Consider the following 16,803-nt stretch of genomic DNA (forward strand, 5'->3'; position numbering starts at 1 on the left):
TATATTGTAGAGCCCAAATTGCCAAATTGAAAAAGTAGAAACTCATCTTGTATATATTTGAAGGGTGACTTACGACTTTTTCAATTTGTTAATTGGGTTGCTACATCTCCTTGAGATGCTCTTATGTCTAGTCTACAACTGTTATCAATTTAGGTTGTATGGTTCAAAATGTGATTTCTAAATACTCAATTGATTCTGAAATACAACCTTGTTCTAAGTTTGCACTTAGACCTTCTACAGCAATTTGAGTGAGTGTGATACTTATATTTAAAAATCATGCAGTATGAGTTTAATATCTATAATACTACTATTACACTAGTGTGAGACCAATATATTAGTATGAGGGATGAGGAAGCCTTAGGAAATTTTATAAAATAATAAACTAAGTATGAGGGATGCTTTGATGAACAAAACAAAAACAAAAGCATGTGTGACAACATAAACTAAGAAGGATGTCATCTGATAAATTATTTATCCGCAAAGCGATATTCGTAAATTACATACCGGCAAGAGAACAGACACATTATTCTTATTGAATTTTCTCTAGCGTACATTTAAGTTACACATTTAAATAACGACCGCTAAATTATTTAACTTAATGAGATATAACGGTTTTTGTTTCAGATGTGCATCAGAAAAGCCTCTTATCCCCAATCCTCACCGACATCTTCATACCCAAGCCCGGAAGAAAGTTGTGAGCATGTTGAGCCCAGCCCAAATTTGAATCATATCCAGTTTCAACAGTCAAAACCCCTTCACTCTCACACCCTCTGTCACTCCAAGTCCATTTCTTCAACCTTGTCAACGATAAACCCCAAATATTTGAGAGGCTTTCCGAATTCTCACATCCTTCTCCTCCAATGGCCTCCATCAACTTCAACCCCTTCGAAAGCTGGTTCAAAAAACCCCCAAACCCCCTGCCACCCATCAACCTCCTCCCCCTCACTGACTCTTTCTTCCACCGCACCACCGCGGCCCAATCCCCTCCCAATTTCTCCTCCCTTAGCCTCTCAAACCTCTTCAACGGCCCCCCGAAACCCGACCCCAAAAACCCATCTGACCCAGAGCCGGAAAAACCCGGACACTACACCCAGATGCTGGAGCGGTTCTTCTGGGAGTGCGAGAACGACCCGGATTATAGACACGCCCCGGAAGTCGAGAAGATTCTGAACGAAGACCCGATTTTCGAAAAGAGGGAGAACCCAACGGAGGAGGAACTTCGGGAGAACGAGAGGTTCTGGAAGGAGTTCCGGGAGAGCCCGGTGGTGAAGTTTCTGGCCCAGGCGGAGAAGATTGCGGATATGGTGAATGAGCTGGAGCTGAAGGAGAATGATAGGCCGTACAGGGACGAGGATAAGAAGCTGTGGCAGGCGGTGCCGCATGTTATTGGGCCGGACGGGAGGCCTATGCCGAGGAAGGCGATAAAGACGAGGCAGGAGTCTGATGATAAGTTCTGGGATTTTGCAAGGCAGTTCTTTTTTGGGCTTTGGGGGTTCCGCCAGCGCCCCTACCCACCCGGCCGGCCCATCGATGTTGCTCAGGCAATCGGGTATAAGCGGCTCGAAAAGCGGTATTATGATTGTAAGTTTGTGGAGTTAAATCTTTGTGGCGATTGCATTTGCATATGTTAGGTTGAAGTTCGTTAATTGCTGCATAATGTAGTGAGTCTACGAAATGGATTTTCGAGCCACGGTTAACGTTTCGTGCAGTTATTTGGTGAATCTGAGAATTGACTACAAATGTTTTAATCACAATTTAGCTGTTTGACTCAAGTTCAAGTAATGTCTCATTCTTCCATTGTATTGTTAAGCAATGATTCTTCGGGTTAAACTCGTTATTGACATTCGGGATTTGTTTGGATAAGAGGGTTGTTTGATGTTTTCTTGATTGTTAATCTGCACAGTTTGTTCAAAGCATTGATTTTATGTTGATATAGTTATCATGAGGAGCGGTGGATTTTACTACAAGGACCGGTTAGGTCGAACAAGAGGTCCGTTGGAGCTAATAACCCTTAAAACGGCTTGGGGTGCTGGGATTATTGATAAAGACACGTTCATTTGGGGTGAGGACATGGATGAATGGGCTCCGATTCACATGGTTTACGGGTTGGAACCTGCTATTGCCACTTGGGAAGGTATAAATATCCCTTTTTATTTTAACTGCAAAATTATAATGTGATAGGAGCAACACAATGCGCACTTTAAATTGGAATTCAATTACCACTAAGCTACGATGGCAATGGGGCCAATATCTGTTTTTATCTAGTATCATCTAATGTGCATGTCAAATTTGTACTAAATATTTGAAAGAAATTTTGTGAAATTTATGAGATATGATAAGCAATCGTACATTCATGAATTGTTCATAGGAGCATAATAACTAAGTTAATTCTGTATTTTCAACAAATTGATTCTTGGCTTATCGTTGGGTGAACTTCAGTTAGACTTGCGGCTGGTGCGACTGCTTTGATTCACAAACTACAAAAAGGAATTCCTCCTTGGGTTCCACTCAAGGGACGCGAGAAGAAAACCTATAAGCAGCTACAAGAGGAGGCTGTAGAAAGCAAGAGACGTGACTTAGCAGTACTTGAAGCTAACGATGGTGTTTGGCCAGGTGTTCGAACTCCGAGTCATGCTCTATTTCTTTGGGCTAGTGGCTCTGAATTGACAACAATTCTAGAAGAGGATCACATGCCGAACAAATACATTTCAAAAGCTCTTAGGTATGTTGCATTTGGTATCTGATATCTTGCAGTGTAAAATCACTAGTATATTTTCTTTTTGCTAATATCTTTGTCTGCTTGTGAGAGAAGGGTCGAATTGTCTAAAATTATCCCTGGGTTAAGGCCATGGGAGGTTCTAAGTGTGGAACAAGCAATGGATCAGATAACATATGAGGGAGAGTGGTTCCGTGAACCACTTGGCTCGTACACGACAGGTCCTCCATACATTCGAGCTTGGAATAATGATGTCAAGGTACAGAACTTCTTTTTACATCAGTTTTGACTACAAGTTTAGTTTTTCTTGAGTTTTATGATTGTGTTACAAATCTAATCGTAGAACACTTACTCCAAGTAAACGCTTATTGGCAAGTGGTGTAGTCGAAAATAATCATAAAACACCATGCTGAAAGAAAACTCTTACTGGCAATTGTAATAAGTTGGTTACAGTATCAAAGTTTTCTTACATTTTGGTATTGTGAATCCTGGTAATTACAACTACAGTCCAAGGATACAAAGAGGATAGATGTTTTGTGAAAACATACTATGGGATTTATTTGTATATCAGTTTCACAACCTCTTAGGACATTTTGCATAATTTCCCTTTAGGGATGTGCAAGCACTTCCGCTAAATCTTTGTGGGTTTTTTTGTGTTCAGAGATTATATAATATTTTCGACAACCTAAGCAGCCGAGTCTACCAGAAACTGGAGCGAACAATTCCTGGTTTTGATAAGATAATGGAGAAAGTTCAAGCTGATGCTGCTGCAAGGGATGCCAAGCGGAAGGCAAGAAGAGAGGCAGAGATGAAAGCTGAGCAGGAAAAAGCCTTGGGAATTCAAAGTGATGACTAACTCACAATATGTCATACTTCTGTGGACTGAACGGTAACACTTAAAAATTCCACCTTCACTTCATGGTGACTTACGCATGAGATCTGCCTTCAAATGATAATTTCTTTTCTGTCATTCTTTCAGATTGAGGTGTTCAACATATAATCTTCCACGGTATCTGTTTGTACTTCGCGTCAACCAGGATGATGACGGCTATTTGAGAATATCCTTGTGAAAGCATGGGAGGCTGGTAAGGTTAGATTTGAAAATGCTGTGTTTGTTTCATGCTGCCAAAATCCTCGAGTTTCCATTTGGTATTAAACTCCAGATTTTTTGTATTAAACCATTTAACGTGTTAAATATCCGATCCTTCCGTTGACTCAGCGATCACGAAAACGGAAGCGAAGAGTGTTTATCTATTTGATATGGTATAGTTACACATGGTTAATCACTAAGAGTAAAAGTTGAGAGATTGTAATTGCAACTCAAATCAGAATTTGAGAGAGATTAACACACGGTTTAGCTGTGTTCTAACACCAAGTTTGCCTCGTTAAGTGTACCGAAGTTATGACTCACGGGCTGATTTGGAAAGGATAATACTAGCCTCCGTTTCATAAGTCCCCTCTTTTTATTTCGCACGAGCAGAGGAAGAGAGGCTCGTGCGAGATAACAAGAGGGGTTGGCGAGTCGGGGAGGCAACAAGGTGATGTAGGCTTTGATTCTTGCAAGATTTTCTTAGATTGTTGAGTGCAAATCAGCGGTTGAATTCATCAATCTATTTATTATACCATGTGATGACACGCTTTAGAATTTTTGGACAAAACACACTTCAGATATATTCATTTTTGGATAAAACTCACCTCATATAAAACTAAAATAGGAAACATATAGGAGAAATGTGAAGGAGACTCTTCAAAACTCAAATTTTTTATAAATTCTCATCAACTTTACAGTTTAACTTCAAGTTTTAGTCTAAAATTATAAAATATTATGTCACAAGACAGAGAATCCATCGAGAACTTAGCATTTCTAAACGTAAAATATCCCCATTTTTTGGATAAAACTCACCACGGATAAACAAAAAAAAAAGGAATTTATATCCACTTTTGTTGATGAAAAATTAGAGAAGAAATTCTTTCCGGATCTCTTTCACTAAGATCACCGGATCAAGTGATCCAAACTTTTGATATTTCATCCAACGGTAAAAAATTATTATAGTTTTTAAGAGATCAAAACAGGTAAATTGTTGGATAAAATTTCAAAGGTTCGAATCACTTGATCTAGTGACCTTGGTCTCTGGATCTCTTCTCGAAAAATTATAAGGAATACTAATAAAAATGACTTGAAAACTTTGAGTTTTAAAGATAAGGACAAAATAAAGGGTAAAGTGAATAGTATCAGAATTGATTTTTTAGTATAAAAATATGATTTTTCGTTAAAACAAACAATACCAAAAACTTTTTATTAAAGTTCTAAAATTATATCCATTTAACGCTTGGCAATCTATGGTCTCACCATGGTGCTCAAATCCGACAAGGAGTCATTACCCCCACCGACTCCATTCTAGGATACGTGCTACCATCCCTAAACTTCGACACGTGGTAACCTCTCATTGGAAATTTTGCATGAGAAGCGGAGTACGTGTAGGAAAACCATAGTTTTGTCATTAAAAGCCTGCTTTGGTCAGGAGGATCCTCTTGTTGGGTTCAGGAGAGGATCCAAGTCCCTTTGGAAGGAGGACGCTTGTCTCCTCCACATAAGCTGCATCTGTTCACCCAACAGAAGAAGAAGAATACACAAAAAAGTATCTGCAAACCCTAAACAGAAAAGAAATTGTGCTCTCTTCTCTGCAACTGAGTTCGAATCGCTCTTCAATTCCCCCTTTCTGTAAATCAGAGAAGTTTAGAATATTTCTTTGAAAGAAAAAAAAACGAGAGAAAGAGATGGAGGATGTTATACCAGAGTCTGAAAGCCTGCTGATTCCGGTGAATCTCCGCCATACAAATGGCGGAGCCAACACAGAAGGTCGTGGAGCTGTTAATGGACGTGAAGGGACGGCAAAAGGGTCCATTCGCAGAGAGCAAGGTGAGGACAAAGAAGTTGATGCAGAGAAAAAAAACATGAACGGAGGTACTGAGGAGGAAGAGGAAAAGGGAAGTGGTGGGATTATAACACACCTTACATCTATAGTTTTGCCGAGGAGCGGTTCGAAAGGCGGGGATGCTGGAAAAAGAAAAGGCAAGTTTGAAGTCGATGATGTGGGGAACGAGGAGTATTCTGCTAAGTCGGAGAGAGAGGGTGGCGGTGAAAATGGTAATGGAGGGGTTTTCTCAAATCTCATCTCCAACTTTTTTAACCCTAGTAATGGCGGCGAAGGAGGAGGAAGAGGGGAGGTTGATGAGGTGAACAAAGCAGCTGAGAAGGTGATGAAGGATATTGGGAATAAGAGGATGAAGACGGCAAAGGAGGTGGAGGAGGGTGGCGGTGGAGGTGGCATCATTGACAACATTGTCTCTCACTTGCCTATATCACTTCCAGGTTAGTAGTTAGTTCTTCTCTAAAATAATTTTAAAGTATTTTGTTTGTCCTCATTTTAACTGATTTGGAATTGCATTTTATAGAAACTGCTTTTGTTCATAAGCACTTTTGTTATGTGTTTGAATACATTTTTTTTTCTTTTTCCAAAAATAACTTCAAACAAGACTTAACTGTTTATGTGACGGTGCGATGATCGCACCAAAGATTTATTTGTGAACTGAGAATATTGTTGAATGAATTTCTAATGACCAGATGATGCAGCTCCAACAATGGATGAGGCCTCCATTCTCATTACCTCGATTGTCCAAGACTAAGCAGGCAATGTGTGCCTACCGGTACAACAAGTGCCTGTATTTTAATTTTTTTCCCTTCCAAATTGTTGTTGTTTTATGTTTTTTTTCGATTTCGGTGTTGTTGTTTTTGTGGTAAATTGTGACGTGGATCCAAGTTGAGAGTGTGATGCGGGAGGTGAAAGATCACGTGAAGGATAGGCCCTGGCCTCGGACGGAGCACTAACACCGGGGTGCAGGATAATGAACACCATATGTATCTAACCACAACCATACATCATGCCATCACTAATATCAATATATACTTACCTCATGCCTCCGCAGCATCAATGAATATTATGCATATCTACACTAATGCATATATCAAAATGCAATGAATTTGACATGTCATTTAAAACACAGTTTCATATAAAAACAGTTTCTGGGAAGTATATATATATAAAATGAAAACCCACTCATTAGTATGTAGCAGGATCGTAGCCTTCAAGTCTTGTCTGGCTACGCTCGTCTTCCGGATACGTCTCATCTAAATGTGAAACCACTAATTTAACGTTAATTCAATAGTACATATACTAATCCTAGAATCAACTTCTCATGCGTCGCTCAATTGAAGTGTTTGAAAATATCATTGTGGTCGCTCAATTGGAGTGTTTGAAAATATCATTGTGGTCTATCCAACATCATGAACATCCCAAATTTTTAGAATAAAATTTTGGACTTAAATCATTTCAAACACAAGGCCTAAACCAATTAAATGGTCTAGGTCCAATTTGAAATGGCTTAAAGGTTGGGCTGGCCCAACAGCCCAACAGATTCTAATTTTTTTTTCTTTTTCGAAATGGTCTTTAGGATTGGGCTGTCAACACAGCCCAATAAATCAGAATTGAACCCGCGCCCGAAGTCACAAAGCCGAATAATGGTGTCCTAATTGGGCTAGGACCAAATTGGCCCAAAACATAATGTGGCCCCGCCGGAAAAATACGAGGAAGAACACCGGAACTTGGTGTTCTCGCCGGAAACACTTCCCTAGCGGGGTCAAAACTCAACCAAAAACCTTCATTCAAAAGCCAAAATGAAGATCAAGGAGTAAAGATTCAAGCCTTACCAAGATGGAGTGGCGTTGCCGAAGGGATCAACCGGAAAAACCCCCTAGAACACACGGTCACTCGCCGGAAAATTTAAGAAATGTATTTTCCCCCAAGGATTCTGCATCCACACCATTCCAAAATGTCTCAAGACACCCTTAACCAACCTCACATACTTTTATAACGATCTAAGGTGCCTACCCTAATCGAAAGCTGGAGATTTCGTCGGAGCGACCTCCCGGAGATTACACCATATTAAGGGATGAGAAATGGTGAGAGCAGGACGTGAGGGAGAGAAGGGAAAGGTCCTGATGGTTGTAGTGTGTGTGTGTGCTTTGGTTGCGTCGGGAACAAGAGCACCGAGAGAGATATGCGGGAGAGTGAGGGAGAGAGAAAAGGGAAGTTTCTGGAGTGGGGAAAATGCACGGTTAGGAAGGAAATAATAAGGCCTTTGGTTGGGCCATAGGATTTAGGCTTAACTAATTGGTCCATAAAGGCAAATAAACAACCTACCCATTTTAATTGGGTCCAATATTGTAAGAAATAAAGTAATTGGTGGACATGTGCTAATCAACCCAATTTTATTCTAGCGTTCATAACGTTTTTGTTACGAACCCAATTCGAATCTAATTTGTGTCAATGTTCTCGTAACGACGCGTACTATTTAATTACGCTAGCAAGACAAATAATTTAATTCTGAATATTTACATTCACGTCACTAAGTCTCGAGGGCATTATCATCATTTTACACACTCGGGGATTAAAATATATAAAAATTCGGAACAAGCTGTCATAATTTTTGAACCAAATGGTTTTCTAGTCTATAAAAGATCTGCAGATGATGGAAAATACGTTGTAAAAAATGGAATAAAATTTTATAACAGTTTTATTGTTCCTTATAACGCATACTTATTATTGAGATATAATGCTCACATAAACGTTGAATCATGTTGTCAATCCATGCTTATTAAGTATTTATTCAAGTATATAAATAAGGGTTCAAATAGAGCACGTTTAGTTCTTCAGGAAAATCCAAATGATGAAATATTAGCATATCTGAATTGTAGATACATATCACCTTATGAAGCTGTTTAGAGATTGTTTCAATATTCAATGCATCATAGAGAACCTTCCGTAGAACGATTACCGGTACATTTACCGTTAGAGCAAAGAATTGTTTTCAGTGGTGATCAATCGTTAGAATCAATTATAAATAAAAAATGTTTTGAAAACACAATGTTAACGAGTTGGTTTGAAATGAACCAAATTTTTAATGAAGCACGTGCACTGACTTATGCACAAATGCCCTCAAAATTTTGTATGATGCACGCAAAAAAACTTGGAAACCAAGGAAACAAAAAGGATCAATCGGTAGAATAGCATATATACATCTTGCATCTGGTGAATTATATTACTTGAGAATGCTTTTGAATGTTAAAAAAGGTGCACTCAGTTTTGATGATATAAAAACTATCAATGGTGTTGTACATCCTTCACAAATCATTAGGATTATTAGGTGATGATAAAGAATGGATTGAAGCTTTATCGAATGTTGTAAATGTTGCACCGTCTGCTCAGCTTAGACAATTGTTTGTCACAATAATTTTGTTTTGTGATGTAGCAAGTCCTCAAATACTTTTTGATAGTCATTGGGAAAACATGTATGATGACATTTTATACAAGTTGCGTAAGACTTTTGGAATTCCTGATATGATTGTCCCACAAGATGAATTGAAAAATTCTGTGTTGTTTGAACTAGAATTGCTTTTTAATAATGCATCTGCTTCTTTGAAAAACTATCATTTGCCCATGCCTAATGCAGAGAAAATGTAGGAAATAAAAAACAGGATTTTGAGAGTTAAACTACGATTGTCAAGAATTATACAAAAAAGATACAGTCTTAAAATCACAACTTAATGAGGGTCAAAAACATGTTTACAATACTGTTATAGATGCTCTTAAAATCACAACTTAATGAGGGTCAAAAACATTTCGACAAATATTACTTGTTATTCCTCAGGAACTAAAGAAGATATAATAAATGCTTCATTGAATAGTTCTTATTTGTGGCCACATTTAAAAAAAAATTCATTTGAAAGAAAATATGAGGTTGTCAAAAATTGGATTAAGCATTGAAGAAAAAATTAAAATAAGTTCATTTGCAAACTGGATTTTACAAATAGGTGACGGACAAATTAATAATGCAAATGGTACAAATAATTCAAACGAAAGAAATGCATCTTTGGTTGAAATACCTAAAGATTTTATGGTAGATTCTTCTATAAATTCCATACTGTTGCAATCCTACTACTATAAATAAAGGCACAATGTGGTGGAATAACACACATCCACAATTACACATCTCTCTCTCTTCTTCTCTCTATGGCAAACATTCCCTCTCTCTATGGCCTCCATAATTGTTCAGTAAATTATGCCTGTAACATGTTATCAGCACGCTCTTGACGCTGAGCTAAAGAGAGTTTATTCTTCAATCAGGAGAGTATTACGTTTTAATCATTCTTTTTGTGATTAATTTATTATTTTGAATTGATTTACATGCTATTGATTCAATTTAATTTTTCTATGTTGAACGTGATACAACGCATTGGAGATGCAATTTCGGCTTTCCGAGAATGATCTTCTACAAATTAAAAGGCTTTTGTTATTTTTTGCCAATCAGGTACGCTTAAAATAAAGTAAGATATTTGAAACGACCTTGAAGCATGAAAACATTCCCCATGATGCATGAACCCCCTATATTTATATTTTCCTTCTAATATATATATATATATATATATATATATATATATTGTATATGTTTATATATTTGTCAATATATATATTTGTTTCATGCATTACGCAATTATATTTGCTATGTGGAATATGTGAGTATATAAAATAAATTAGAAGCAAATTAGGGTTTTTAAAACCATAGGTTCGAATTTTTTTTTTGGGTAATCTTTTGGCATCACCGTGGCAACACCACGATATCACCGTGGGATGGCGTTGACAAATTGGACCACCTGCGCAGCCCTTTTGGGCCTGCTGCTCCACATCAGACATAACCAAGCCCTAGCTTGGCTTACAAGTCACACGAGCTTGAAAGCCCTGGTCCACCCGAGCCCAAACCCACATGCTAGAAGCATGCTGGGCTTGTTCCCAGGCACGGGCTTGCAGCCCTAATCCCTTGTCTCAGCCCACGCCAGCAAGCTACCATGCTTGCTGGGCTTGTATTAGCCTTAACCCGCAGCTTTTCAACCAACCTTTGGCTGGGTCCCCTCACGCCACAACCAGGCCAGCAATTTTGCTGAATCTGCTTCAGTGCCTAACCCTCTCTGGCCTAACAGTCCAACCTTTATGGCTGGGCTTATCCCTTGGACCCGTGGCTTGCAGCCCACTGCCGAGCACCTCTTTTACTCATGGCACCCAACCCTATCTTTTGGGCTATGCTATTTTCGACTCAATAATATTATTTAGCTTCTACAATCGATCATGTATGGCCCGATTTATTGAATTAATTAAAAGTGACCTACGGTCCATTAATCTGGTAATGAATCCAAAAGCATTGACATGAAGATCACTTTTGGACCTTAACGATTCAATAATTTATTTTTATACTTTGAACCGTTGACTTACTTTCGTAGTCTCGAAGCTTTCACACTTGAGTTCCCGAAAAACCTCAAATCCACTACACTTAGTTGTATATTGCATTATGTGTTCTTGCAGGAACCTCTCTTTTATGAACTAAACGTTCACAAACTAAATTAAACCTGTAGTTTCAAATTTAGTGCCTTTGAAACCCGAAGTTTTCATAAAACAATACACCCATGAAAACCCAACGTTTTTCATGAAAACCATGTCTTAGAATCGAATGTTCTAACTTTGATGCTTATGGATGATTCATTCCCATAGCACCAATCACAATCTTGTTCCCTCTAATTCAGTGGATTGTCGAACCGTCACAAGTTTGATTTTCCTGATTTGGACGTTTCTAATAGAAACCACTTTATGTGGGGTACAAGACGTAAATCTCCACTTGACTATCGAAAAGCTGAGAAACCATTGAAGCCAACAATGGCATGGAAGAGCTGAATAAGCCCTCGCCATGATCTTCATTCGAAGGCTTATGCTCAAAGCATTACAAATGGAAATACCTCCCTATCGAGGATTCCATGGCTCTTTGGCTCGCTCATACGAACTGTCTAATCATGAAAGACATTGCCTGAAGCACACCATGATTACGTCTATGAATGAGTACAATTATGAAGTTTATAAATCCAATTGAATTTTGACTGGAGAATACTTTTCTTGTCCTTCCATGTTTCTAACTCGCCCCTGAAGCAATAATGCAGAAAGCGGAAGTTTACCAAATTCTCGGATCTGATTACTACCACAAATGTGAGAGAAAGGTATGGACCCAGTTCAATTGGAGTCTACTGAATTACTCGACCCAGTTCGGTTAAAGCCTACCGAATGGTGATACACTGCTTCGGCAGGGATACACTGAATGGCATATTATCTCACAATCCAATTTCGAGATTGTTTTTACAACATATGGTAGAATCAGGGTCTACCAAGGTGTGGCATCATGCCCGAAGCATGATCCTTGGTACCTAAGACCTAAAACTTTAAGAATAAGGGAAAATATTCCCAAACCTTAACCCTGCAAAATCTACTTCTGTCTTGATGGAATAGATCATTGGTTATGCACCTGTTCGTGCCCCTACCAATGTTGTTAAAGAGTACCATTCTAGTAGCCAATATGTGAGATCGATTTTGCTCCACCGAACATCATTGAATGAGTAGAAATTTGACATTGATGGCCTTGTTGGCCAAATCCCCTTAGTAAACCATTTACTTTGTGAACATTTTTCTATGTTCTTGGATTCAAGTTTGGTGTATGTTTTACTTATGGATAATCTTATTGATATTGTCCTCGAATATGAGTTAATTGAATCATGTTTCTTAATACATGTGACTGATTCAATTAAACACGTGATTAGGTAGGAATGTGGGAAAGTTAGTTGTCTAGATGAATGCGTACTACGCACACTAACTTTACACCTAAATCACATCTCTAACAACGACTTTAGGTCTATCCAACCTGATTAAGAGCATTGGCACGCTCCACATTGTATGAATGGTACTGCATCACCATTTAAAGGACCTTAAATTCTCCCTGACGTTGAGTTTTTAAGGATATTCGAGATGATAATGATCATATATGAAAACACTGAAGAAAATAGAGTGAAATATCTTTGCACCACCTCCAAAAATGAGCCTGAAGTTTTAATTTGGGGCTAATAGGATGTCCCCCAACTGGGGCACACGCTATATGTGGCCGGCCTGGAGCTGGGTGATTGAGCAGTTTACTTGCTTTAGCATGACCTTTGGGACACTTAGGTCGAATAATGATGCTACAAAGCATCTCCTTACCCGAAGTAAGGACCTTGTGCTTACACGCACACTTTACCAAGCATGCTTATTAGGAAAATTGATTTTTTATATCATTCCTTGCAAAGATATGACACGACTCTCTTTTCATGGTGGATTCAAGGGAATATATGTGGACTAATTCAACCAAAATGCGGACCATATAAATACTTATGATTTTGGTTGATGAATCGACAAATTGGTCACATGTTTATCCACACACATTGCTGCTAAACCTTATGGTCGATTAAGGGTTCACCACCCTACTTATCCTATAAGGTCCGGGAGACTGGATAATGTCGAAGAGTTTATATCGACAGTTTTTGAAAAAGTATTGTATGTCGTTTTGGGTTTATAATTGAACATCGAATTCCCATGATTCACCCCAAATAGCCTTGCCTAATGATCATAAAGCACAATTTAAATGATCGACCGAATTTTAGTAAACGTACCAAGTTTTCGGTTTCTACCTAGGACTATGCAATCCTTGTACGCAGTTATGTTAGTCCGCCTTGAGGCCCATTGCCACCCAACCTATATGACGTTACAATTGGTTACTGGGTACGAACCTGACGATTTTCGTATTTACGCATTTGGGTGTGCATTCCATGTGCCAAGTTGCGCTGCCGCAACGTACCACTATGGGTCCTCAAAGAAGGATGTGTATCTTTTGTCGATCATGATTCTTGTTCACACTAGCTCTCTTCGAGCCCTTGCACACGATCTCTTTACCGCTTATTTACGGGTTGTCACTTTAATGAGACAGTCTTCCCGCCGTTAAGGGGAGTTAAGAACGTCAACGTTCCTGATACCGCATACCGCATAAGTGTGATAAGAAAGTACGATGATTTCTAGATTTCAGAATGTTGCTCCAAACGCATTCCTCTAATCTAGCTAAAGTGACGAGATCATATACTAGCTGCAAACATGCCTGCAAGGATAGACGTACTTAACGGATGTTGACTCAACATCCCTGGAGGGTGTGTCGCCCTTGTTGGACAGTTTGGACGCCCCTGTTGGACAGTCTGGTAAACCGACGGATAGCCAATCAATCTTTCTTGGCCTGGAGTATGACATATCACTCAATTCGTAGGATTCATTTCCCTGGAAGAGGAAGACACGACACAACAATGAATCTAAACTTGATCGCTGTCTCAAATCATTTCCATCTCATGAGATTAATCCGGATTACTCCCAAGACTTGAAGTTCTTGGTCCAGTATACTAGTTTGGATGAGAAAATAGAATTGAAATGAGATTACCATCGATGATGTTTTCACTTATATGGTAGCTACCGACATAAATGAAAAATGACTATATTGAACCGTGTTCCGTTGATTAAGTGACAGCATAGAACTGATTGGACAACTAAAGTTACAATCTAGGTTAAATTCCTTGCCAAAGTGTGTATTGGACCTATCGTTCCTACATTGCCCAAGGTAACCCTATAGTGTTACAAGTAGGAAAGGAAACGTTATGAGATGAATGAAATAGTGCGATATGATGCACGTCTTACGACGCAAGGTTTCTCTCAAAACGTCTTGTGATTGATAACAGCATTATGAAATGTGGTTAGTGTCTCTCCATGGGGATATAAATATGGAGATTTACATGTAAGTTCTCGAAGAATTACATGGCCTGTTTCAAATAGTTCCAAAACCATGGAACACCCTCTTAACTTGTTTGAGGCGTTCACTTACAATTCGACGGATGTGGTATACCTGTCTAAGTGATTATTTGATCAGTCAGGGATGAATTGTGCCATTGCGTGTTAAACTATGAAGTCTTATTCCAAATTGCTAGAGTTGCAATTTATGTCATTGACACGAATCTCACTAAGACTCCGGAAGAGCTTGAGAAAATTACCTCGCACCTGAAGATGGAATTTGAGATGAGAATCTTGGGAAAACTCGTTTATGTCTTAACCCAAAGTTGAAGCATTGTTCTGATGGTATTTTGGTCTACCAGTCGAACTACACCCCGAATGCGTTACCTTTGAGTATACCTATGATCATCCATACGTTATATGCAAATGAGGCCCTTGAAGAGGTTATGGAATCTGAAATTCCATATCTAAGTTCAACTTTGCGCTTCGTTGTACTTAGCTCATTGTATTTAGACAGGACATCTCATTCGCTGTTGATCTTGGTAAAGATGTAGCACTGCGCCTACACGCATCCACTGAATTGGTATTAAAGACGTACCATGAAGGTACTACTGTTGGAAATGTGCCCTAAAGCCAATCATGTGATGATACTTTACGGACATTTCACATGTTAAACTAATCTAGTTTAACATATAAAGGGCATACATTATTGTTTGAGCCGTCTCATATAAATGTTATATGCTTAAACAATAAAGTCCAAGGAATTTGTGATTGGGAGAATGTAATCTAATGAAGTTAGATTCTTGAGACCATTCTTTCGTAGACACATCCTAAACGTTCCTGATCATAGGATTGCCAATTGGGCATTGACAGTCCGTCAAGATCGGTACGTACTATGTCTTCTCTCAGGGAGAGTGATTAGTCTCGAATCATTGGTGTGTGTGACATCAAGACAAGTGCGGTAGGTGCTCAATAGAGAATGAGTTCACTGAACGCGATCAACGAAGAGTTCTCATATTCCATGTCACATGAGAACTCATGGTTGGGATAATGCAAAGTAGTCCTTTGACCTGAGGCATCATAGTTGTCTTGTGGTTAAGACCTTGATCTTTGATTATGTCAAAGTCATCCCACCAGGAGGGTGTCCACGGCATCGTTGGGGTCAAGCCGCTTAGCTATGGAGACAAGTGAATGCGCAACAAGGGATCTCTAACCTTCAAACTGTTTGAGGGAGAATACTCTCTGATATGATTTGAATCTCTGGCCAGAGTATGAATGAGATTTGGGAATGTGTTCCTAATCACATTCAAGGTAATCATATAAGCACAAGACACACATTGGATAGTAGACATGAGAAAATAAACTATCAAACCAAACAATGTGGTCAAGAGTATTAGATTAGAGAAGGACCGTATTGCATTTGTAATCCCAGACTGAATAGGTTTTCCACCTCTTCTGATTAGCTTGGGTAACCATGACATACGGCTAGGTGTCACTCATGGTTTGTGGAAGCCCTAAACGTGTGTAATCACTAAAGGGAGAATTGAAAATAGTTTCAATTCACAATCGATGTAAAATGGTTTTAATCGCCCACTACCTCGCTAAAAGGAACCTAATGGATCGTACACCGTGTAAGGTAGAGATGGACGAAATAAATGAAATGAGTAAGATTAATTGAATGGTTTAATTATTTATGGCAAGGATTAATTAATATGTTAATTAATCAAACGAATAAGTTCGTTAAAGACCACGGGATAGTTTTGGACCTTAAGGCCCAATGGGCTTCGAACGTCAAGCCCATTAACTTAAGTTGTATGACAATTTAATGAATAAAGATTCATTAAAGCCCAAAAGCCCAAAAATCCCTAAATGGCCGGCCATAAGGAATGAATTAGGGTTTTGGTTATTTAGGTCACTTAAAGAAGTGACTATATAAATGACTTTATAGCCAAATATTCATTAAGTGAAATAAGGGTTTATTTTTGGGGAAAATGGGTGAGAATTGTCTCTCCATTTTCTCTCTAAAGAGGCCAACACCTTGGAGGTGATTAGCTAGTCATCTAATCCTCCAAGGTCACTCATTCATCATCCAATCTCTCCTTGGTGTAGAGACTTAGAGGTTCTCAATTTTGGGAACTTGGAGAACCTATTCTTCCATCCAAATCCATGGATCTAAGAAGCAAGGAATGAAGGCCCTATCTCTTTGGGTGATTAGCCTTTGCTTATGCAAAGAGGAATCTACAAAGGTATTAATTTCAACTCACTTATTTTTGAGTTGATTATTGGTTCACCAATCTACTA

General features: G+C 38.8%; 2 protein-coding genes and 1 long non-coding RNA gene across 4 annotated transcripts; 2 read left to right on the top strand and 1 right to left on the bottom strand.

Annotated features, from left to right (window-relative positions):
• The first annotated feature begins 764 nt into the window (after positions 1 to 764).
• Positions 765 to 3,970, top strand: LOC126593614 (protein TIC 56, chloroplastic-like). Its single transcript, XM_050259714.1, has 6 exons — positions 765 to 1,581; positions 1,937 to 2,134; positions 2,440 to 2,722; positions 2,813 to 2,975; positions 3,378 to 3,605; positions 3,696 to 3,970. The coding sequence occupies exons 1-5, from the start codon at positions 861 to 863 to the stop codon at positions 3,570 to 3,572; spliced, it is 1,560 nt and encodes a 519-aa protein (XP_050115671.1). The 5' UTR covers positions 765 to 860; the 3' UTR covers positions 3,573 to 3,605; positions 3,696 to 3,970.
• A 152-nt stretch (positions 3,971 to 4,122) lies between these two features.
• Positions 4,123 to 6,692, top strand: LOC126593615 (uncharacterized). Its single transcript, XM_050259715.1, has 2 exons — positions 4,123 to 6,089; positions 6,342 to 6,692. The coding sequence occupies exons 1-2, from the start codon at positions 5,495 to 5,497 to the stop codon at positions 6,401 to 6,403; spliced, it is 657 nt and encodes a 218-aa protein (XP_050115672.1). The 5' UTR covers positions 4,123 to 5,494; the 3' UTR covers positions 6,404 to 6,692.
• LOC126593616 (uncharacterized) lies at positions 6,637 to 7,866 on the bottom strand. 2 transcript variants are annotated; one of them, XR_007613009.1, is made up of 2 exons: positions 7,485 to 7,866; positions 6,637 to 6,905 (listed from the first exon to the last, which is right to left on the bottom strand). It is a non-coding gene; the product is annotated as an uncharacterized LOC126593616 (long non-coding RNA). The 2 variants fall into 2 exon arrangements; XR_007613010.1 differs by having other exon boundaries at positions 6,637 to 6,920.
• Positions 7,867 to 16,803: the final 8,937 nt, after the last annotated feature.

The sequence above is a fragment of the Malus sylvestris genome, chromosome 12 (assembly GCF_916048215.2).
Source record: "Malus sylvestris chromosome 12, drMalSylv7.2, whole genome shotgun sequence".
In the NCBI taxonomy this organism is placed as follows: Eukaryota; Viridiplantae; Streptophyta; class Magnoliopsida; order Rosales; family Rosaceae; genus Malus; species Malus sylvestris.